A 22,681-nucleotide genomic window follows, 5' to 3' on the forward strand; every position below is an offset into this window, starting at 1 on the left:
TGGAGTCTTAGGACTTGAGTGGCTTGTGTGGACAGGACAAGGCCATGCAGCGGGAGACTAAGGGGAGATGCTGTTGTCTGAGGCGGGGCTCATGCCAAGTGAGCTCAGAGAGGAGCCCTCAGGGCTGCTGGCTCTGCTATCCATTGTGGAGTTTCTAAAGGCCCAGTTGCTCAGCCCTCCTCTGCTTCCAAAGCAACTCTTGGCTGCCTTGGCTACAACCTTGACCCTGGAGGGTGGGGAGTCTGGTGTCTTCTCTGCTGGCCCGAGTGGTGTTCTCTGAGGAGGCTGACTTCCACTGTTGCTGTGCCCATGCCCGAGTGTTCTCAAGGCTCTCCCCACCTCCATCTTTACTACAACCATAGGGCCAGGAAGGTGGACAAGGCACTCAAGAGGTAGGTTTGTTTTGGAAAGAGCATGTGGGTTCTTGTTACCCGAGGAGGACGGTTGCTACAGTGTGCCTCCTCCAGCCTTTCTTGGTGGTCCCTGATCCTCCCCTGGCTTGGGTACTGCACCTGCTCTCCTCACAGCCCCATTCCCTGGCCTTTCACCAGCATTAAACCTCCTTCCACAACAGGTCTGTCCCTGCTCCGTGCTACTCCACTGCCCGTGCCTTGCTGTGTGTAGCTCAGCCGTACTCTCGCCTGTCTTCAGGTGGGGGCAGCTTTTGTTTTGGTGTGTTACATTTGATTTTTTTAAATGTAAAATATGTACAACATAAAATTTACTATTTAAACCATGTTTAAGGGCTCAGTTGGGTGTCATTTGTAAGTCATCCGTCTCCAGATCTCCTTGATCTGAACTGTATCTTCACTGACCCCAGCCCTACTCCCTGCCTCTCCCAGCATTCTCTGTTCTGTCTCCGTGTATTTGGTGTGTGCCTTTAATATCTCATATGAAAGGATCCCCCTGTGTTTGTCTCTCAACAAGTAGCTTTTCCCACTAGTACAATGTCCTCAAGTTTCATTCATCTTGTGGCAGATAGAAAAATGTCCTTTCTCCTGAGACAGAGTCTTGCTGTATAGCTCAAACTGGTCTGAAAGATGTAATCTTCCTGCCTCAGTCCTCTAAGTGCTGATATTACAGAAGTGTGCCATCACGCCTGGCTGACCTTCCCTTTGAGGTCTGAGCTCATGGTTTGAACAAATATTGTGTTTGTTCATGGTGATGGATGCAGGGTAGCTTCTGCTGGGTGTAGTTACTACACAGGTACAGTGAACTTGGTATGGGATACCTATTTGATATTCCTGATTTTTGTGCATATCTCAGAAGTAGAATTGTTGTGTCTTATGATACTTAGGTATTCTGGGGACTGCCATGTTGTTTTCTGTGGTACCTGCACTGTTGGGCTCTAGATGGGATTGTTTCTGGGGATGGCAGCCTTACAGTAGCTTGGCTGAGGGCTGCCTTCCAGCTGCCCCTCCCTAACCCCTCCTATAACCGTCTCATATTCCTGGACCCCACCATGCTGAGTTTTGGAGATTTCCACTCAGGTCTCTCTTGCTTTTCGCAGCCACGCCTTTGCACAGGCTGTTCCCTGTCTTGGGTACCCTTCCCTCCCTGTCCCTTTCACCCACCCCCACATGATTCCCCATCTGGTGGCTCCCTGCTGTGCTCTTCTGGGAGGGTGCTGGAGTAGGGTAGGGAGGGCTCAGCTGTTGGCTGTCCCTTGCTCTTCTGTCTTGTCTGACACAATACTGTCTGTCTGTCTAGAGTCTGTCTCAAGTCCTCTCTGTCTATCCACTTAACCAGGCACTCTTGAAAAGGGGATGCTTCCACCAGCTGTGGATGCCCTGATCCTTCAGGTTCTGAGGCATGATGGGGCTCCAGTACCTTATGGGAACATAGCTGCACAGAACTGGGTCAAGTGTGCAAACATCTGCAGATGGCAGTACCAGGCTGCAGGAGGGCCTGGAGACCCAACATGGGTTCTCCCCACCCAGAGCTCCAAGGCCCAGGCAGACTGTCTGACAAGGACCCATGCTGGGTTCCTGGCTGATGCCCTCTTGCCAAGTTCTCTAGGTGTTTTGTTTGTTTGTTTGTTTGTTTGTTTTTAATAAGGGCATTGATTCCATCCTGAAGGCCTGGCTCCAACCTCTTACTACTCAAAGTCGTCCACCCAACAGTCACCTTGGGGACAGATCTCAAGATGTTCAGCCTATGATAGCCAACCCCAGCATGGCAGACTCGGGGATTCATATAAGCACTCTGCAGTATGGGTGGCTGAGGTCTGAGCTAAGAAACCAGCTGCTGGCTCTAGAGAGTCAAGTTGGGGCCATGACCATGCTGTTTGGTGCCATGTGGTGTGGCTCAGTGGTTTAGGAACAAGTGCCTTGTGCCATATCCTGCATGCCCTGTCTCTAGCACCTTCATGTCTTGAACAGTGGACATTGTTATCAGAGTCTGTAGCCACCATATTGTCTGGAAGCCCAGGCTCTCTGGGGGACGATGGATTGCTGACCCACAAACCTCAGAGTAGCACGGTGCATCTCTCTAGTTGTCTCTGTAGTGCCCCATCCACCACAGGTGTGCTTCACTACCCCAGGTACAAGAGTGGTTGCAGTTGGTTTTATGTTTGGTTTTAATCATGGAATTATAGGTACAGCACTGTGTCACCCACTGAACCATTTTAGGAGTATGGCTCAGGGGCACTGAGTGCACTGTCAGTAAAAGCATCATTGTCTTCCACCTTCAGAACTTTCCATCCTAAACAGTGGAAGACCATAATGCATGGTGGTGCATGCCTTAAATCCCAGCACCCGGGTGGATATCTGTGAGTTGCAGGCTAGTCTGGTCTACATAGTTAGCCCCAGGGGTGCATAGTGAGTGCTCATATAAAAACCAACTGGAACTGGTGCTCTTGAGACTAGACCTCTCTTTCCCACCTTGGCCTGGCCCTCACCATTCTTCTTCCTCTCAGCATGAGTTCTTTCCACTGGGGCCCTTAGGAGTGGAACCATACCATCTGTGTTCTTTGGTGACTTAGCTTAATGTCCTCAGGGGTTGACCATGGATGCTGCTCTACTATGGATGAAACATGTCTGCCTCTCCACAGCAGCCTGTGGGTTGCAGTGTTCCAGGGTGTCATTGATAAATCTGAAGCCAGGTGATGAGGCAGCTTGCCTAAGCACCAGCCTCTAGGGTGGGCACTGGGGCTCTGGCATACCTACTTCCTTTTGTCCTCGTTTGTGTTGCATTTCCTGTCCAGCAGCAGCCAGTGATGTGCTTCAGCCATACTCCGACCACATGCTAGTTCACCCAGCACAGACTGGTTCTGCTCTCCAGCCTGATCTTGGCTGAGCCAGTGACCTGTACCACTCAGTCCCAGCTCCAAAACTCACAAGTGGCCAGCACTGACACAGACGTGTGTGTGTGTGTGTGTGTGTGTGTGTGTGTGCGCGCGCGTGCGCGCCTGTCTGTGTGTGTCTGTGTATGTCTGCACCTGTCTCTCTGTGTGTGTGTGTCTACCTGTCTGTGTGTGTCTGTCCCTGTATGTCAGTGTGTCTGTATGTCTATATGTCTGTCTGCCTGTCTGTGTGTGTCTCTGTGAGTGCCTATTTCTCTTCTTTCTCTCTCTCTCTCTCCCTCTCTCTCTCTCTCCCCCCTCTCTCTCTCCTCTCTCTCCCTCTCTCTCCTTCTCTCTCTTTCCTCTCTCTCTCTCTCTTTGTGTGTGTGTGTATGTGTGTGTGTCTGCTTGTCTGTGTGTGTCTGTCCCTGTGTCAGTATGTCTATGTGTCTATGTCTGTCTGTCTGTCTGTCTGTGTCTCTGTGAGTGCCTATTTCTCTCTCTCTCTCTCTCTCTCTCTCTCTCTCTCTGTTTGTGTGTATGTGTGTGTGTCTGCTTGTCTGTGTGTCTGTCCCTGTGTCAGTATGTCTATGTGTCTATATGTCTGTCTGTCTGTCTGTCTGTGTCTGTGCACACACATATGTGTGTATGTGTCTGTGTGTGTGTGTCTACATGTGTGTCTGTCTATCTGTCTCTTTCTATGTGTTGAGAGTTGGTGGTCGCATTTGCCGAGGATCCTAGAGGTTATAGGACAAACGAAGAAGTCAAATTTCAAAGGATATTTTCCAAGTCTAGGACAGATGGGGAAACTGAGGCAAGGGGTAGGTTTGTACAGTTTTAAAGCCAGTTCTGAGCTCCAGTGCCATCTGTGTTCCTGGAGAGGCCTTTGAGGAGCAAGCAAGTGAGTTGGGCTCCATCTTATTCGTAGCAGAGCTAGCTTCTGCTCCATCAGCTTTCCACTAGCTTTGACAAAATAGGTATTTTTGGAAAAAGATTTTAAGCATGCAGAGAAATTATAAAAATAAATTATGGCAAATACCCTGTGACCTGTCTCATTGGACATACTGACTGCTGATGTATTTATTACAGTCTGCCCTTCTCTGTTGTGATCAGAAAGGCAACTTATTTGGTTCATGGTTCCCTCAGCAGGAAGGTCTGAGAGGCACTTTGCTGGCACCTGGTGAGGGCCCCAGCTGTGTGGCAGTGTGGTGGTGAAGCAGAAAGGAAGCTTAAAGCTGGTCAAATGCATTAGCATCTGGCCACACAGGATGGCCTGGTGTCATAGCAACCTGTGCTCCTGATAGCGTCTGTCTCCCGGGGTTCAGTCAGCCCATCCTATCAGGTGCACATCAATCCTTTCCAGGGTAGAGTCCCCATGATCCACCCATTTCCTGTGGGCCCCACTGCACGAATCTTCCACCACCTTGGTACTATTAACTGGGGAGTGAGCTTCCATCACAGGGCAGAATATTCACAGGTGTCCTTAGGTCTGTTTTCCTTTTATTCCCTGGAGATTCTGGCTAGGCTCACAACATGGCTGGCTGTCATATTTCTCCTTCGTCTGTCCTTTATTCTAGAACCTTCTGTCTTTTTGCTTTTGCTTCATGTCACCGATGTGCTTGAAGAGTCCAGACCTGTTTGCTTCTCATGTCCTGCACAGGTTGGTCTGAGTCTGGAGGCTTGCACTGGCTGAGCACCACAGGCTTCAGGTACACACACTTGTGTGCACCCTGCTACTGTGAAAATTTCCCTCAAATGGCTCAGCAGGCACCTGGAGATGGAAGGGGAAGGACACTCCTATAGGTAGGATGGCTATACAAGAATGTCTTCTGCCGAGCCACCCTTCCCAAGAGTAGTCCTGTCTATACCCATGCAGAAAAGGACACAAGGGTCCTTTTTCCATACCCAAGGGTCAGGAGTGGCTCCTTGGGCATTGGCTTCTAAGCTGGATGCCAGGGCTCTGGTGGTACCTGATCCCATTTGGAGCTTGCCTAATTATATTTCATGTGCAGCAGCCAGTGGCCTTCGGGCTTTATCCATGCCCTAACCAGGCAAGACAGCAGTCTGATGGGAGACGGGCCTGTTGTTGTCCCAGCCCTAGGCTCGAGTGCCCTTTACCTGCTCCTTTAGATTCCCCATCCTCTCCTCCTTTGTCTTTCATCCAGTTGCTTGTCATTTTCTTGTTGATTCAGGAGATAGCTGGAGTGTGGACTGCGTTGTCATGGCAGCTGCCGAGTGGACTGCATCTTGTCACACAGGGAGAGGAGTCACTTCTGGTTTTAGTCTGGCTCATGGAGCTGGGAAGGGTGTGTACTGAGGGGCAGCAGGGTGGTGGCTTCCTGCCTGAAGCGAGCTGTTGTTGGACTCAGGCAGGGTGTGGTAGGGAGAGGGCCTCTGAAGGGGGAGTAAAGACTCAAGCCCTTCAGATATGTTATTCATTCGATTACCTTGACCACCAGCGGACCTGAGACCCCTCTGTTCTGCATTCAAAGCTTGCCCTGGTTCCTCCTGCTTCTGTGTCTCCTGGCCTCTCGGCCCTTCCATCCCTTCTGTGGGGACCAGCTCTTGCTTTCTTCACCTTCTTGTTATCATCTGATGGTTAGTGTGACTCTCTTCATCACCTAGAGAGATCCTCTGCCCCTTTACCCTGTACCTTCAAGCAGCTGGGAGCTCACCTCCTACCCTTTCCATTCTATACTGACCAGAGTCAGCCTGGCAGGTTGCAAGCCTGTGAACGACTGTGTAGGATGAGACCATGCGTATCCTGCCTGTGGCATTATGCCTAGCTCCATAGGCCCTCCCAAGGTGCTGAAAGCAATAGTACATGTTCTGCGTAAGAAGAACATCTGCACAAGGAGCTCCGATGTCCAGCGTCAGGGTTGTACCACTAAGGCCAAGAGTTGTTGGTTTTAGGAGCCCTGGGCATTACTCTCTCGGGGGAGTTGTATGGTGCACTGCCCCATAGGTTGATGTGTAGATGAGCACAGGTGGGCTGGCCTCCAGGGTGGACACAACAAAGGAACATGAGGACAGGCAAGGGGATGGGACTGAAGGGAGGTTTATAGCTTATGCTGAGCTGTTTCAAATTGCAGAGCTGAGGGGTTTCCTCTTAATCTGAGAGGACTCATGAATGCCCCCCTCCACCCCCGCAAGATGGCCATTTGTACAGAGAGTTCCAGGCCAGGAAGGCAGGGATTGAGGTCTGTGGTGGCAGAGAGGATGGGATGCCCTGTAAGCTGTGAGGAGAGAGTGATGTGGATACTGATGTCAGCTCTGGTTGATCCAACCCTGATGGTCACCTTGATGAAAGTGGGAAAAAGGGTATTAGGAGGGAGGGACATGCTGCAGAGACACCCCCAATTTCTAGCCTTAGCCTGCTGCAGATATCTAGTCAATATGAGTTCCTGAAGCTGGACTGGAATAGGTTGGCCCTGTCTAGTCTGATTGTTGTCCTTAGAAGAGGGAAGACAGATGGTAGACAGAGCCAGGAGGCCAGGGATGGCCATGGGGGTGGTACAGCCACAGACCAATGACAATCTGATGGCCTGTGACCAACAAGGCAGGGAGGAGGTGGGGTCCTCCCTGAGTCCCAGGGGAAATATGGTCCTGGCGTTCATTGACATGGGGCCTCTGCTCTCTGTAACTGTGGAAAATCAATGCCTGTTATTCATGGGGCTTGGGGCCAGCTGGCCTGGATATTGTCAGGAACTGGCAGGGAAAGCCTGTCCTGAGGGCCAGCCCTGTCCTAGCACATCTTCTCAGCCTCCTGCAGCCTAGGTGGGCCACATCCCCAATTTACAAATGGACAGACAGGCCCTGAGGAAAGGTCTCTGGGCGAAGGTCACAGGGTGCTGGATAAGAGAGCTAAGGCAGCTGGGCGAGGACAAAGCTGTGGTGGCTGAGAAGACAGCAGTGAGCTGTTTCCTGGCTGTAACAGAGAGTTCGGGTCTCCCAGGGAGACATCCAGCACACAGCTGAGCTGGGGAACTTAGGAGTGACATTCCTTACCAGCAACTAGGCAAGGTCTCCTGCCCCTTCAGTCCCAAGTTTGCTTGTCCTTGGAGAGGCATGGATGTCTTGTTTACTTTAAAGTCACACTGAAAATCTCTGATATGTCGTACCTGTTTCTGGCACCTGAGTTTACTTGTTCAAAAGTGAAGATGTTAGTCTACTTAGAGAATCCCTCAGCTGAAAATATAAAATTCAAAATGCTCCGAACCCTGAACTTTTGGTGCTCCGGCACTGTGTCACAAATGGAAAATTCCACAGCCCGAGTCTTCATTTTCATGCACAGAATTATTTAAAATATGATGTCAAGTTACCTCCAGTCTACAGAAGAAAGACCTGAGGTTAATGAGTCTGAGGCTTAGGCCAGGGTCCTAGCAACCCCATTATGCATATGCAAATATCCTGAGATCTCGTTATGCATGTACAAACATCCTGAGCTCAGGCAAACTTCGGGAAGTCTGAGTACTTTGGGAAGTTAGAAATGGGAAACATTTGTGATCCTGAGCATCTTGGATCATGGATGCTCAGCTGTAATCTCAACCACTGATATTGCTATGATCAGTGGGTATCGGGACACTGGAGTGTCAGATCGTAGGGAACAGCATGAAGATGAGAATAAGGGCCCCCTGGGGTGGGGCACTTCCCAGTCCATCAGGAGAGCTCAGGAGAGAGATGCCCTAGCAGAACTGCACCATGACACAAACCTTTGCTTCCTCCTGCAAACGTCTCTCTCCCAGAAACATCAGGCTCACGTGGGTCTGAACTGGTACCTATGTGCTTCTCTGGTGCAGGCGGCAGCCTTGGGAGCTGGCACGAGGGAGAGAATAGAGAGTAGGTGAAGTGTCTGGGTGGGGTGGGTTGGAGGTTCTACTTTGGGTGTGTGTAAACAGCTCATCTCTTCCCTTTAAATGTTGTGTTTTAGCCTGTCCCCTCTGCCAGGACAGCTGTGGGGGTTGGGATAGGAAGTTCCGCACTGCAGGTGGCGACCTGTTCTCTGGTGTGAAATCAGTTTAGTGGGTCGCAGCAGCATGCTTTATGTAAGAAGTTGAACTGAATAGGAAGCGGCAGAATGCATCCCTCACAGCAAGGACAGGCCAGAGGGAGCGGCTCTGAGGAGGCCTGACAAGTACTTAATGTCACATTAGCCAAGACATCACTAATATGTATGGGAGACTGAGAAAACACAATAAAACAAAACAAAACAAAAACAAAAACAAACCAAACAAACAAAACCCAGCCCTCCCACCCGTAACCATCATCTTAGTTGGAAAACAGTATTGCAGGTGGGATTATGTTAAGAATGCTGACACAGGAGACTGCCCAGGATCATGAGATTGAACCCCCCTGCCCTCCATGCTGCCATAGACAGTTTTACAAGAAAGGGGAGAATGTAGAGGGGGTGTGTAGACAGTCCCACAGGGAAGGAGAATCATCCCAAAGGCAGAGGTGGGAGTCTCAGCAACAGGAGAGCAAGGATGAAATCTCTCCTTAGTCCCCAGAGAAGCCTGGCCCTGCCCATGCCTGAACTTCTCAGTGACCCCTCATTTGGACTCTAGTTCCAGTCTACCTAGTCTGTTAGTACCTAGTCTGTAAGTACCTAGTCTGTAAGTACCTAGTCTGTAAGTACCTAGTCTACAACGATTTGTCCCCAGTGAACAGGGGCACTAATATAGCCACAGCAGAACAGCCCAAGGTCACAGGAATTCATTGACAACAAATTCTGTTTTAAAAAAGAGTTATTTATTTACTTTATGCATATGAGTGTTTTGCCTGCATGTATGTATATATACCATGTATATGCCTGGTGTCCACAGAGGGCAGAAGAGGGTGCTAGATCCCCCGAAACTAGAGTTATAGATGGTTTTGAGCTACCATGTAGGTGTTGGGAACCCAACCCAGGTAAACTGTAAGAGCAGCCAGTCCTCTAAACTAACTGAGCCACTTCTCCAGCCCCAACAATGAATTCTTATCACTTAGTGAAGGTCTGCAGTAGGCTGGAGATGAACTGCCCTTGCTGGGTGCGGTAGGGCCTCTGCTCCTTTTCTCTCCTCTCCTGGGCACACAGGCTATCACATGAGCAGCCAGCCATTGGTCCAAGCCAACCTCATGAACTCGCCTGCACAGAGTCATGGGACAGGAGAGCACTCCTAATGGCGAGAAGCTGTGGGTTCTAGAGGGGTGAACTTCACCTGTGATAGTCTGAATAAAAATGGCCCCCTATTGACTCATGTGTTTGGACGCTTGGCCCACTGGGAGTGGCACAGTTAGGAGGTGTGGCTTTGTTGGAATAGGTGTGGCCTTGCCGGAGGAAGTGTATCACTGTGGGGATGGGCTTTGAGGTCCCATATGCTCAAGCTACACCTAGTGTGGCTTACAGTCTCCTTCTGCTGCCTTTGGGTCAAGACGTAGAACTCTCAGCTCCTTCTCCAGCACCATGTCTGCCTGTGTGCCGCCATGCTTCCCACCTTGATAATGGACTAAACCTCTGAACCTATAAGCCAGACCCAATTAAATGATGTCCTTTATAAGAGTTGCTACAGTCATGGTGTCTGTTCACAGCAATAAAACCCTAACTAAGATACTACCCACTACAGGTAAATACACCTGTGTGTCTAGGGTGCTGTTTGTGAGCCGCTCAGAAGCCATTAGGCAATGACAGTGGACATGGTACAAGAGGTTCTGGCCCCTTGCGTCACCCTCAGAGCTCAGAGGTTTTAGGACTGTAGTTCCTCTCTCTGAGACCTTCTGCATCAGCATGGAAGGGTCCATGTAGGGTAGGAATAGTGCCTCAGCACTTCCCCCTCAGATCCTTATCCCAAATCCTCAGGAAGAAAATGGGACACATGCTGCAGGATCTGGGGTGGGGGGAATACTCTTTCCCCAAGCCCAGGCCAAGGTTCCTTATTCCTCAAGCAAACATCCTTTGAGAAGGAATATGCAGATTGCATATTAGCTTAAACCAATTAGGTCTTAGCCTGGATCTGGAGGTGGGGCTTCTCTTGCATAGTCCTGTAACTGAAAGTGGACAGGTAGATTTTGAGATACAGTTGATAGGGAGGACTGAGGAGGCAGTTTCTGACAACTCCTGGCGCCCCATCACCCCTCTGGTGAGCAGAGGACCTCATGGGGACAGAGTGTGTCAGGACGTAAGTGGCTTGGATCTATGCCATTCCATCTGCTGTCCTGTTCAGAAAGCTGGGGCTAGGGAATCTCCCAGGAAGCTAGAGCTGGGGTCTATCTTCCAGAGAGATGCTAACCCACTGCCTGCCCCCCATTTTCCTTCAAGGTGCAAGGTGCATGTAGACACATAACTCTACCCACAGCCACGACTCAGCTCTAAAGCCAATTACTTCTCTCCCCTTCTCTTTCCTCACAGCCCCTCCTTCAAGGGCTCATCTCCACCACAGGTGTGGGCAACATTGATATCCCAGGGCCTGCGCTCCATAGGAATGTGACTCATGACAATCTTTGCTTCCCTTCCATCCCTGTGCCCTTGTTCCTGTCTCTGAGGCTGCCAGCCACTGGCAGTTATTCCTATGCTAGGAGAAGATGCAGACAGAGCATAGAAAGTGAACACTAGGTGCAGTGCTCTTCTTTCAGTGAGCACTGGGCATGTGCAGAGGATGGGTAGACCGAGTTTGCCCTGTAGCATCCCTGGGATAACCTGCCCACAGGGCACTGGCTTCACCATGCCCCAAGTGTCACTCTTTCCACTTGGCATTCCCTGCATACAGGGCACTGGTGGCCAGCCTCACTGTGCCTATGGTATCTGTCTTTTCACTTGGCACTCGCTATCTCTCAACAGTCTAATAGCTCTCGAAAGCAGGGCTATAACCATCCATGTACACCCCTTGATGGTGCTGTTAGGGCAGCTGGGAACCCTGAGGGGCTGTAAGCTCACTGCATCTGGCACAAACCTGAGGGCTAGCAGCTGCCCCACCCTGCCAGTGCCTTGTCAGAGTTCCCTTCCGGATGCTGGAAAACAGGTGCATCTCTGGAGCAGCAGTGTGGCAGGATGCTATTTCAGTGTTCCAGGAAGGGCTTGGCCTTGCCCTGCCTTGGCCTCGGGGGTGGTAGCTGCCATGTGACCCTCTGGCTTGTCCCTGGGAGATGTGTCAGCCACAGATGCCACGACTCTACTCCCCCAGCTGCCACCTGAAGCCTCTGCGGTGCTAGGCCCAGCCTTGGAAGGAGAGCTACTGGCACTTCAGGAGGAGGCCACTCCATGGGGCTGCCTGGAGGAGGGACAGGTAAAGCTCAGAATAGCTTTGTTTTTACACCAGCCAGCCGGGGAGGAGGCCTCAACTTCTAGCTAGAAGGAAAAATCTTGAGACCAATGGATGAGTGGAGGGTGGAGCCTGAGTGAAGATAGTGCTGTCTAGCCTGGTGTCTTGTGATTATGGTGAAAGCCAGCCCCTATAGGTGCCTATCATATACAGGCTATCATATACATACTAATGGAGTGGGGGTGAGGTAGGTGACCCCATATTATAGATGAAGAAACTGAGGCTCACAAAAAGGAAGGCCAGCAAGACTGGACTCTAGCACCTCTGTCCTATGTTCAGGGTGGAGTTGCTGGACTGTGGGCTCTTTGTGCCTGCCCCCTCCTTCCTCCACTTCCCTCCTCTCTCCTTCTTTCATTTCTTTAAAATGGTGGTTACCAAGGGGGTCTTGCTGTTCCCCAGGGGACACTGAGCAATGTCTGGAAGCATTTGTGATGGTCACAGCTGGTGAAGGGGTAGCTAGTATATGGGAGGAGGGGACAGGGCTCCAGTGACCATCCTATATACATGCCCCAACTGCATGGACAGTTCTGTCAAGGAAACCAGTCACTAAGGAATGTAATAGGAATGTCCCTTCCTCTGGTATGGACATGGAGAATGGGCCTTGGCATACCTCTGAGATAAAAGCATTAAGTCTAGGGGGTTGTGCGGTAGGAGGCCCTGCAGGGTAAGCATGGTGGGAAGAGACAGGTCTGAGGGTCAGAGAGAGGGGATGCTGGGAAGCAGCTGGACCCAGAATAGAAGACTGAGATGGCCTGGAGTTGTGCAGCCTTCAGGGTAGCCAGCTCTGGCCAGGCTCCTGCCTCCACTCACAATTCTCCCACACTCCTATGAGAACCTGGTACAGTGCCTAGCAGGTCTCTGGGGAGTATACTCCGGGCTCCCTCTCTGTCTTCCCTTCCTGACCTGCAGGGTCTTTCCAGCAGCAAGGACCCAAGCCCACATCCTTGCTCCCTGGATGTTGGTACAAACAGCGCGTGCTTGATACTTGTCTTGGTTAGGGCTTTTAGTGCTGCGGCGAAACACCATGACCAAAAAGCAACTTGGGGAGGGAAGGATTTATCTGGCTTGCACTTCCATATCGCTGTTCATCATGGAACTCAAGTTCAAAGTCAGGACAGGAACTCAAACAGCTCCTGGAGACGGGAACTATGCAAAAACCGTGGAGGAATGCTGCTTACTGGCTTGCTCCTATAGCTTATTCAGTCTTCTTTCTTATAAAACCCAGGACCCTTGCCCAAGGATGGCACCACCCACAGTGGGCTGGACCTTCCCCCATCAATCACTAATTAAGAAAATGCCCTATAGCCAGATATTATGGAGACATTTTCTCAATTGAGGGTCCTTCCTTTTAGATAATTCTTGTTGTGCCAAGTCGACATAAAACCATTCAGTATAATATTGCAAAAATATTGCCCAAAAGGAAGGGCAGTGGCTACCATACTAGATGGCCCAAAGAAGGAGGGTCCACTAAAGGGTCAGGGCTGGCTAGGACGGGGCTGGTGGCTGGATCCTCAACCCCTACTTCCCTACTATTGTGAAGGTGCTGTGGAAGCTGGGGCAGGGGACATGTGACCATCCATTTCCTCAGTGGCTGTCTCTTGTATGGGAGCGGATACGTTCAGCTCACTCATGGCAAGGAGCAGACAGCAATGGCAAGGAACACCTCACCACACCCCGCAACTGCAATCCACACTGCTGCTTCTCGGAGGAAGAAGCCAGGAGAAGACTATGGAGAGCTGGCATCTGCTGAAGCCGACAGTGGCAGGGTGGATGCTATTCTATTTATGGGAAGTTATAGAAAGAGCTGAAATGTAAAAGGCCAAGATAAAAAAACTGGATAAATATTCATTATCTTGGATTGGGCAACGGTTTCTTAGAAATGACTCCAAGAACACAAACTGTGGAAGAAAAACCGGAGAAATCAGGTTTTTTTTTCAAAGCCGAAACCGTTTGTACTGCAAAGAGCTCTGTGAAGAAGTGACGGTACAGTGAGGAGGGTGACAGGACCTGTCGGTAAGGGTGTGATGTGAAGCTTGTGGCACCCTCTCAAAAACATCAGAGATGACAGCCAGCCAGCTCAGTTGGGCAGAGGAACCCGAGTCTCCAAGGAAGACATCTAAATGTATTCAGCATCACAAACCAAGGACAGGCCAATCTAGATGAGGTAGCACCGCGTCTCCATCAGGATACTGAAGATAAGGGGTTGGGAGTGAAAGTGGAGCTTAGGACCCAGTTGAGAAAAGAACATGTCCCAAAGCAGTTAGAGTCGAATAAAGCCCTTCCTCAGAGATGTGCAGGCGCCCAGAACACTGGCTGTGAAGACAGGGCCTCCCAGGGCAGGTATGGCTTCTTCACCAGGCAAGAACACATGTGAATTCCATCTCACTGTGACTCCTAGAACTAGAATGTCCACCAACAGCATAAGGCACTGGGGACGTCATTTCCCCCAGTTCTCGGTGCTCTTTGGGTCTCTAACAATAATGAACTTCTCATGTAATTACAAGGTATTTTTATCGCTGTATCTCCGGAAACTGCCCTGGCCAGGACTGGTCACAGCAGGCTGGCAGGCCATGATGGGATGTTGGCTCACCCTATCCAACCTTTATCATCCTTGTTCTCTGTGACTGGATCCTGCTGGCACGAACAAGTTCCCCGGAAGCCTGCTTCTTGGGCATAGCCTGTCAGAACCTCAGCCTGGGAAGTGGTCAGCTTTCCAGGTTCTCAGCCAGCAGTTCCGATCTCAGCTTTCATTAGTTGATCAGGAAATGCCTTCCCAACACTAGTCTTGCTTGGACCCACTGAGGAGGACATGAGAAGAGACACGAGGTCAAGGGGAAGGAGCCTGAGGGACAGAGCCAGCTCCTTCAGAGAGATACCAAGGCCCACCCCTGCACTGCCTGTCTCATTCTGTATATCCTTGCTAGGTTACAGAGCCCTTCTGAGCCTTATATCCCTTAGATGGCTGACAGGTAAACAATGCTTCTTAACACTAGTTGGTGGCAAGTCAAGCTGAGTGCCAACTGTGAGCTCACACCCAGCAGGCACATTTGGAACTCCAGTGTCATCTGATGACCTAAAACAGCCTGCATTGGTGATGAACTGCTTGTTCCAATTCAGTGTATTTATTTGTTTATACGTTAGTTCTCATGTAGCCCAGGCTGGCCTTGAACTTGCCAGGTATTGGAAAATAACCTAGAGCTCCCGATCCCCCTGAGTGCTAGGATTACAGGTGCAAGCTACCACTCCCAATTTATGCAGTGCTGGGGGTCAAACCCGGGGCTCCACGCATACTAGGTAAGGATTCAACCAACTGAACTTCCTTTCCGGCCCTGAGCTACTAGTGCTACTGACTTGGGTGTATCCTGACTTGGGCCCCTGGTGACCCTACTGCTTTGTGTTGGCCTCAAAACCAAGGCTTCCAGGGCCATTTGGACTACATGAAGGCTCACATCTGGTCTAGTGCTCCCAGCAGGCTGGGTGTTGTCTCCTAGTCACCCACCCACCTACAGAGACCCATCTGAGGAAACTGAGAACTGGTGTAATCAGATGTCTAGCTGTACCCTCTGCAGCTCTGGGCTGGCTTGTGGTGGAATGGACCTGGCTGTCAGGATGCAATTGATTGCCCCAGATGGACTTCCTGTTTCCTATTAGATTTGAGGAGCATCTGTGGGCATCTGCTACTGCTGAAGCACGAGGTGGTGTGACATGGGGACACATGCTGGCCAGAAGCCACCACAGATCTTCTGCATGGCTTAGACACAGATGATCTGGCTGGGGGCAGATGCCCGCATAGCCCTGACCTTCCGCATGCTACTGTAAGAGCAGGTGCCCTGGGTCCTAAAAAGCTGAGTCTTCTGGCAATGAAATGCCATCCCGTAGAGATACGGGTGGCTGACAGTGCTGATAAAGCTGCTTGAGGGTGCAGGAGTCAGGGGCTTTCAGGAAGCCAAAGCCAGTGTTCACTGGAAGCCATAACCAGATAAAGCATCTGGCACTGGTTCTCAGCTGTTTTCTTCCCAGATTTTGCCTCTGAAAGAGACCATTTCATCGTTTCCTCCTCATCAGCCCCACTATGGGCCAGCCCTGTGTAGCCACCCCTCTCATATCGATATTCCATAATGAGTGACAATGGGTGGGTCACAAGGGTGCTTTTGTCTCTGCTGCTTCAGTGCTGTGCATCCCACAGGTGGTGTGTGAGATTCCCATGGCTCTGCCGCAAGGTACTACAGACAGGATGACTTAGGAAACATTGCTGTGCTGTCCCATAGTCCTGGAGTCTGAGATCTGGGTGTGGGCAGGTGGAAAGTGCATCTGCAATGGGGCTGCTGGGAGGGACTGAGTGGGTAGAGTCATTTGTGAGTGACCCCATGGTGTGCGAAGGCTCCGTGGGAGGATCTGCTGTGGGGGGCTGGCCTGGGTGTGGCGGCTGTGGACAGTGGATGGGGCTGCCATGAGCAGGGTACATGAGAGGTACCGTGTGGACTCTGGGCATTGTCGTGGAGCTCATCCGTGCTTGGCTGATTGGCAGGAACTCTCCTGATTGCTCTGAATTGCTTCTTTGGGGCAAGGCAGCCACAGGGTATGAATTCCAGCAACCCAAACCTTTTGGAGAATGGAAAGCCCTTTGCAATGAAGCAGCACCTAGGTCTTGTGTGTGCTCATCCATGTCTTAGGGATACATTCAGCCACAGATGTCCCCGGTGCAGAATCCTTGCACAGTTCCCAGTGACTTGACCCGAGTGGGGACAACGAAGGAATAAGGAGAAGACAAACACACACAACTACAAGACAGACATACTGGGCTTGGGCAGCCCGGGCTTTCTTGTAGAGAACCCTCAGCACCCCAGGAGCTCCATGGGTTTGTTATTTAGAGTCAAACAGAGAGGTAGCATTATTCCATATAGATGAACAAGGAGACAAGGTTATGAAGGAGGAGGCAGGGTTATTACACACAGATGTACAAGGAGGCAGGGTTATTATATACAGATAAATAAGCAGGCAGGGTTATTATACAGATGAACAAGGAGGTAGGGTTATTATATACAGAAAAATAAGGAGGCAGGATTATTACACAGATGAACAAGAGGCAGAGTTATTAGATACAGATAAATAGGGAGGCAGGGTTATTACACATGAACAAGGAAGCAGGGTTATTAGATACAGATAAATGAGGCAGGGTTATTACACAGATAAACAAGGAGGCAGGGTTATTATATACAGATAAATGAGCAGGCAGGGTTATTACATAGATAAACAAGGAGGCAGGGTTATTACATACAGATAAATAAGGAGGCAGGGTTATTACACAGACGAATAAGGAGGCAGGTATATGGTGTAGAGCTGAATCAAGGAGCTGGGGTTTAGCGAGTGTCGATAGGGGCAGTCTCTGTGGGGCATCAGTCTTCAGGCTGTGAGCATCTGGTGGGAGAGTCAGCTATGGTGGACATTTTCTGCCCTCCCACCCTATCAACACTTTCACTTGCAGGGAAGGCTTTTGCCACTGTTCTCTGGGGCTGGGGTTTTGGTAACTGACATGGCTGTACCTGTGTTAACAGCACACACTCACTCATGATTCCACACACTCAGGGTCTCCTCCACTGCCCACACCCTGGGGGATCTGCTACAATCCCTGGAGACACTGCACTCTTCCAACCCCATCATGGAGCATTCACACACATGGCAGCCTGCTGTCCATGCCCTGCAACACAGAGGAGGCTGCCTTCTGCCAGGTGTCATGGGTTTGGCTATGTTCAGGGCTCGTTCAGAGTCACTGAGACCCTGGAACACTCACTGGTTGACATCATATGCTCCTGAAAGGACACGGGTATAGTGGCAGAAATGGGGCACAGACAGGCAAGTGGTGGGCAGTTACTCACAGGGCCATGGGGTGACCCAGACCAGCACGGAAAATGTGCTTGCTTCTGTCCCAGACGGTACTGCCCAAACCCTCAGAGCCTCCATCTCGTGTCACTTTCAGTGGCCCTCCTGCCTGCTGCAGGTTCACCATGCTGCTGTGCCTGCCTTCAGCCCAGTGCCTCCGCCAAGCTCAATGTCACAGGACCACCTGAAAGGGGGAGACAGACTTAGACATCACCGTACCCGCTGTTGGTGAACCAGAGCTACAGGATGCTCACAAAACCTTACGTCATATCTTTAGAACATAGAAGATTCAGGAATCCCAAACCGGCTGTTCATGCAACATATGAGCTGCCTTGGCTGCTAGAATGTGATGGCCAGTAAGAACCCTAGCCTGGGCTAACCTTACTTCCCTTACCCGCTCCCCTTCTTTCTGCTCTGGAAAATAGAAAATGTAACCAACATGGGCTTCTGGCTTCTTGCTGAGCCACAGTCCCCATTCAGGAGGCCAGGGACCACTGGTGCTTAGACAAAGATGGAACTGGGTCTTTCTCTACCTCAGTGGGCCCTTCAGAACTCCCCAGACTAGCCCCAACTTGAAGGTGTACAAACAGAAACTTTCAGAGCCTGGCCATTTCTCTAGTATCATGCAGGTGCCGGGCAGGAGAGGTGTGGATTGCAGTGGATTCCTGTGGGTGTTGTCCCACAGAGGGAGTTAAAGGGCCCCACAACCTGTTTTCCTTACTCTGCTAAGGCTCCCTGGTGCTGGGGTTTTATTGTCCCAGGGCTTAAGTGTAAGTAGTCACAGCCCGGTGTGACTGATCCCTACCACTTGAGTTGAGCATTCTGTCATTATCACAGTGAGAGGTTGATAACCACCCATTAGAGCCCATCTAGAAATTATAGAGCAACAATCCTGCACACTTGTGTTTAGGTCTTGGGTGGAGCTGTTCCTTTTGATTGATAGAAAGGGCAGAGTTCCCAGCATGGCTTTGCCCTCTTGTCACATTCTACAATGCTATAATAAGTGCACTAGGACTGCTGGGACAGCATTGATAATCTGTCATTAACAAGTCTCTACCATTAGCCTGGCTCTAGGGGTCCACACTAGTGTCATGGGCTCTGTGTTTTTGGACAGATACAATGACATGCCTTCACCATTCCCATGCCATCAGACTGCTGCTACGGTTCCCCAGTTCATTCCTCTCTCCCAACCCTAAACTGACTATCTGGACCCGACTGGCCTTGAACTCACAGAGATCTGTCTGTGCCTCAAGTGCTTGCACTAAAGGTGTACACCATCTGACCCGGCAGCCACTCACCAACTGTCACTGTGTCTGCCTTTTCCAGAAAGCCATAGTAGAAAGCATGGGCTGCCACATTCCACCTTGGCTGCTTTCCCTTGGGGACATGTGTTTAAGGTCCCTCTGTAGCTCTTCAGGGACCAGCATCCAGTTCTGCTTAATGCTAAATCATCTTCCATGCCTGGGAACTTCTCGATGTCCTGAGGAGGCTGCTTCTGCCTCATCTCAATCCCTCAAATCCATCACGGCAGGCTTGAGCCAGGGCCTCAGAGGCTGTGATGAATCTCACTTGATTCCTTCCAAGGCATTCTCTGTCCAGGATAACTGACAGACAGGCAGCAGTGACTCTAGCGTGCAGACCTCATGCACAGGTGCCTCCAGCCAGGTGTGAAGGCTTGCCAGCCTGGAGGAAATCCCAGAAGATTCTCCAGAGGCAGAAGCACAGGGAAGTGGAGGTGGAGGAGACAAAGAGGTCACAGGTCCAAGGAGCCTGTGTCCAGAAATGACAAGAAAGCTCAGAAGTAGCCACCAGCTGTGACCCCGAGAACCAGAGCTGGAGGTGGCAGGGGGCACTGGAGATTGACAGGCACTAAAAAGTGAGCATAGATGCCCAGAAATGAAGTTTGCATCTGATGACTCTGGGAATGCTGATGAAGACACAGTGGATGCTCCATTTTGGACCAAGCAGCCCGAGGGTCCTACTTTGTGGCCCTGCTGAACCCAGGCTCTAGAACAGCCTCCCGGGAGCAGCCGTAAGCTCTGTGAAGCCCCTTCCTCCCAAATCAGACCCCAGTGGAGCAGGATGCAGGCTTCTAGGTCTTATGCGATGTCTTTTTTTCCCAGATGCAACCCAGAGAGTAGCCCTCTGGTAGGACAGCCATAGTTTGGTCCATGGCATGTACCTAGCCAAAGTTACTGGGATAAGCAGCTATGGGAATGATTCTGAATCACCAAAGACATTTTAAAAATAAAAAAATAATCCCTGGTGTAGGCCTTAGGGGTGCACCATGCAGGCTCCCTGCACCCCCTCCTGACTGGTGTTTCCAAGCCTTGGCATGGCTGGCCTGGGGCTGGCCTGGGTCTATTCAGCTGCTCTTGGCCTCGAGTGACTCTCTTGTGAGGTAGGCACCATGCTGGCTTCACGGGGGTGTCAGGAGGGTTGAACAGACATCTTTGCATCCAGTGGGTCTGGAGCTAAGCAGAATGTTAAAAAGAAGGCAGCGGGTCACACTGTTGTGTTCCCTGGTGACTTACTTCACAGAGTCTGAGCTGGAGCCAGGGAGGGGGATCTATGTCCAGCCCAGCCCAAGCCAAGCAAGGAGGATAGGAGACGCCTGCCTCAGAGGCGCCTGGGCCTTTGTTGGCTTTGTTTGGGTACTTTATTAGTTGGAAAGATTGCTTTTTCTTAACAGTTGTGTGCCCCTGGCTGCCAGACTGTCTTTGACCTTCAAGGACAGCTTGTTCAGCTTTGCTCTGGGCACTTCTATATTTGGAGTGGTTTTAGAGAGGCAGGGTCACTGGATGAGCCACACCAAACCCCTGCATCCCGAGCCCTCCTCCCTCTGCCTGTATTCAGCTCCCTGTTCCCCCATAGATGCCTTATGCAGTGTGCAGGACAGTTGGGGACTCTGTTTTCCCATGCCCTCCTGCTTGTCTGACTGTCCTGTTTCAGAGTCATCCACAAGCAGCTGGAGATGGCAGCACTTTCCTGCTGCTGTGAGAAACACGGTCCCCTCCAAGCACTGGCAGGAGATGGGGCGAGAAGGAAACAAGCAGGCTGAGCAGGCTTGCTGTTGCCTCTCCATGGCTATACTTGATCTTGCTATTCATCAACTGCCCCAGGTTCTAGGAATGAATCCCACCAGGGACAAAAGGCCCACATGTCGAATCTACAGCGAGTTTACCAGCTTGAAGGAAAGCTAGTAGACCTTTCTGGCATTCCTTTCTTGGGAGGCCCATTCGTGATGCAGATTTTCCTCTGACCACCAGAGGGCAGCACCACTACCGTGCCCACAGCTCCAGGCTGTTCTAGTGGGCAGGGTGGGGTCTGGCCTGCAAATCCACACTCTTAATATAGCTCTTCCCTCAAACCAAATGCATATCCAGTAGCTTGGGAACTGGTGCTAGGGATGAAACCCAGGACCTTTGCATGCTAGGCAAGCACCCTGCTACTGAGCTACACCCAGCCCCCATGTATTCCTAAAAAAAAAAACAAAAAAAAAACAAAAAGTGTTGGTCAGTGTTATGGAACACTTCAGTGTTTGCTGGGCTGGTTGCTAAGCAAATCACTTTGCCCTTGATCCAGTTTTCCCCAGGACCAGGGGATGTAAACAGAGGGTGGGTGGATGGAAAGGACAGATGGAAGGACAGATCGAAGGCAGAGGGTGGGTGGATGAAAAGGACAGATGGGAAGGCAGCTAGAAGATGGGGTGGTGGGATGGTGGAGTGGCATGGACAGGAACTCTCTCAAGGTCACAACCCCACAAGAGGCAGAGCTGAGAATGCATCCCGGGGTAGTGTAACCCCACAGCCCATGGGACCCCCAAATCTGAAAATGACTTCTTATTCCTCCTGGCCTTAAGCCAGATTCCCGTCATATAATCCCTGCCCTGCCTGATCATGAGAAGATGCTTCCCATTGTCCTTTGTGTCCCAAACTGGATGGACATAAAAGTTCTGGAGAGCCACCCCACCCTGCATCACAAGAGCTCCCAGTGACCCAGCTATGCACAGCTGTGAGGGACTCCAGCTGTGCTTCCTGAACATAGCTGAAAGGCCTGGCCTCACTGAACCTCTCAAAATCCAGCTGAGCCAGAGGCCCTGGCTCTCCGGCCTCTCGCCAGCTTTCTCTAGTATGAATTGGTGTTTCTGATGCAATTCAGTAGGGAAGGGACAGGGCGGGTGTGATAGAGGTCCCATCATGGCTTAGGTGCTGATTGGGGGGGGGGGGGGATGAAGGAGAAATGGCTGCACACAATAGCAAGGGATGTGGGCTGCATCATGTTGCTGCTTGGGGGACACCACTGTCACCGTGGTCATCAGAGTGACATAGATCACAGAAGGTGGGAAAAGTCCTGTAGAAGAGGGAACATGAAGTGAGGCCCATGGAGGATCACAGCCTGGGTAAGCTGAAACACCAACTGAAGGCAGGTGTCTGAGTGACAGGTTAGGGGTAGTTTGGCTTCTATGGCTTGTCCTAGGTAGGAGGCAGAGGCACAGATGAGCCAGCAGCTGTAGGTGAGCAGTCACATTCTGGCCTTGTTGGATCATGATGTAGAGCTATGGTTTAGCCCCTTGGCTGTTACTGGAGATAGCAACTGTCTTCTGCTTGGCTGGCTGTGACACAGTGGACTCTGGTCGCATGATAGATGGAGCTGGGTTCCTGGCATGTGGCTGTAGGTTGTGGGTCCCCACCCTGCATCTATGGTTCCTGGACATGACTCCACATTTGTTCTCAGTGTGATGCTTCAGACAGTGGTTGACTAAGAGTACCCTTGTGGGCTGCTGTGGCTAGTGGTGGGTCCTGCTGCTACTACAAGTGAGAGGGCCAGTGTGCTCCATCCTGTCCTGTCCCCTCCTGTGTCCTGTGGCTTCAATAATGAAGGTGAGCATCTCTGGATAACAGAGCCAGTGTTGAGCTGAGGCTGAGGATATTTTTTTCTTTAGCTGTGGATGGAACACTCACTTCACCTTTGCTGGCTTCTGGAGATGCCAGTTCTCATGGCTCATGGTCCTTCCTTGTCTAGACTAGCCATACTGTACCTCTCTGACCTGTTCCTTAATCACATCTCCAAGAAATGTCCTTCGATGTCATCGAGCCATGCTGAACAGCCAAGGACCTTTTCTTTGCCCCCTCAGCCCATGTCTAAGATCCAGAGACCCTAAGTCCCATTCATAGTCATAATGTCCCAACATACATCTAGGTACATTGCTGGGATAGCAAGG

General features: G+C 50.9%; 1 protein-coding gene across 31 annotated transcripts in view; it reads left to right on the plus strand.

Annotated features, from left to right (window-relative positions):
- Ablim2 (actin binding LIM protein family member 2) overlaps window positions 1–22,681 on the plus strand; it is a 124,334-nt gene that overhangs the window by 16,967 nt on the left and 84,686 nt on the right. Inside the window, exon 1 of one of the 31 annotated variants that reach the window (XM_076938384.1) lies at window positions 294–392. The exons of 29 other annotated variants lie outside the window; for them this stretch is intronic. Coding sequence is in view for 1 of the 2 variants with exons in the window: in XM_076938358.1 (XP_076794473.1) it covers window positions 11,517–11,541 (25 nt within the window). In the remaining variant the exon portion in view is untranslated. Of the gene's footprint in view, window positions 1–293; window positions 393–11,426; window positions 11,542–22,681 lie in introns of those variants that run through there. One more of the 31 variants, XM_076938358.1, reaches the window with a different exon arrangement.

This window comes from Arvicanthis niloticus, chromosome 7, assembly GCF_011762505.2.
Source record: "Arvicanthis niloticus isolate mArvNil1 chromosome 7, mArvNil1.pat.X, whole genome shotgun sequence".
In the NCBI taxonomy this organism is placed as follows: Eukaryota; Metazoa; Chordata; class Mammalia; order Rodentia; family Muridae; genus Arvicanthis; species Arvicanthis niloticus.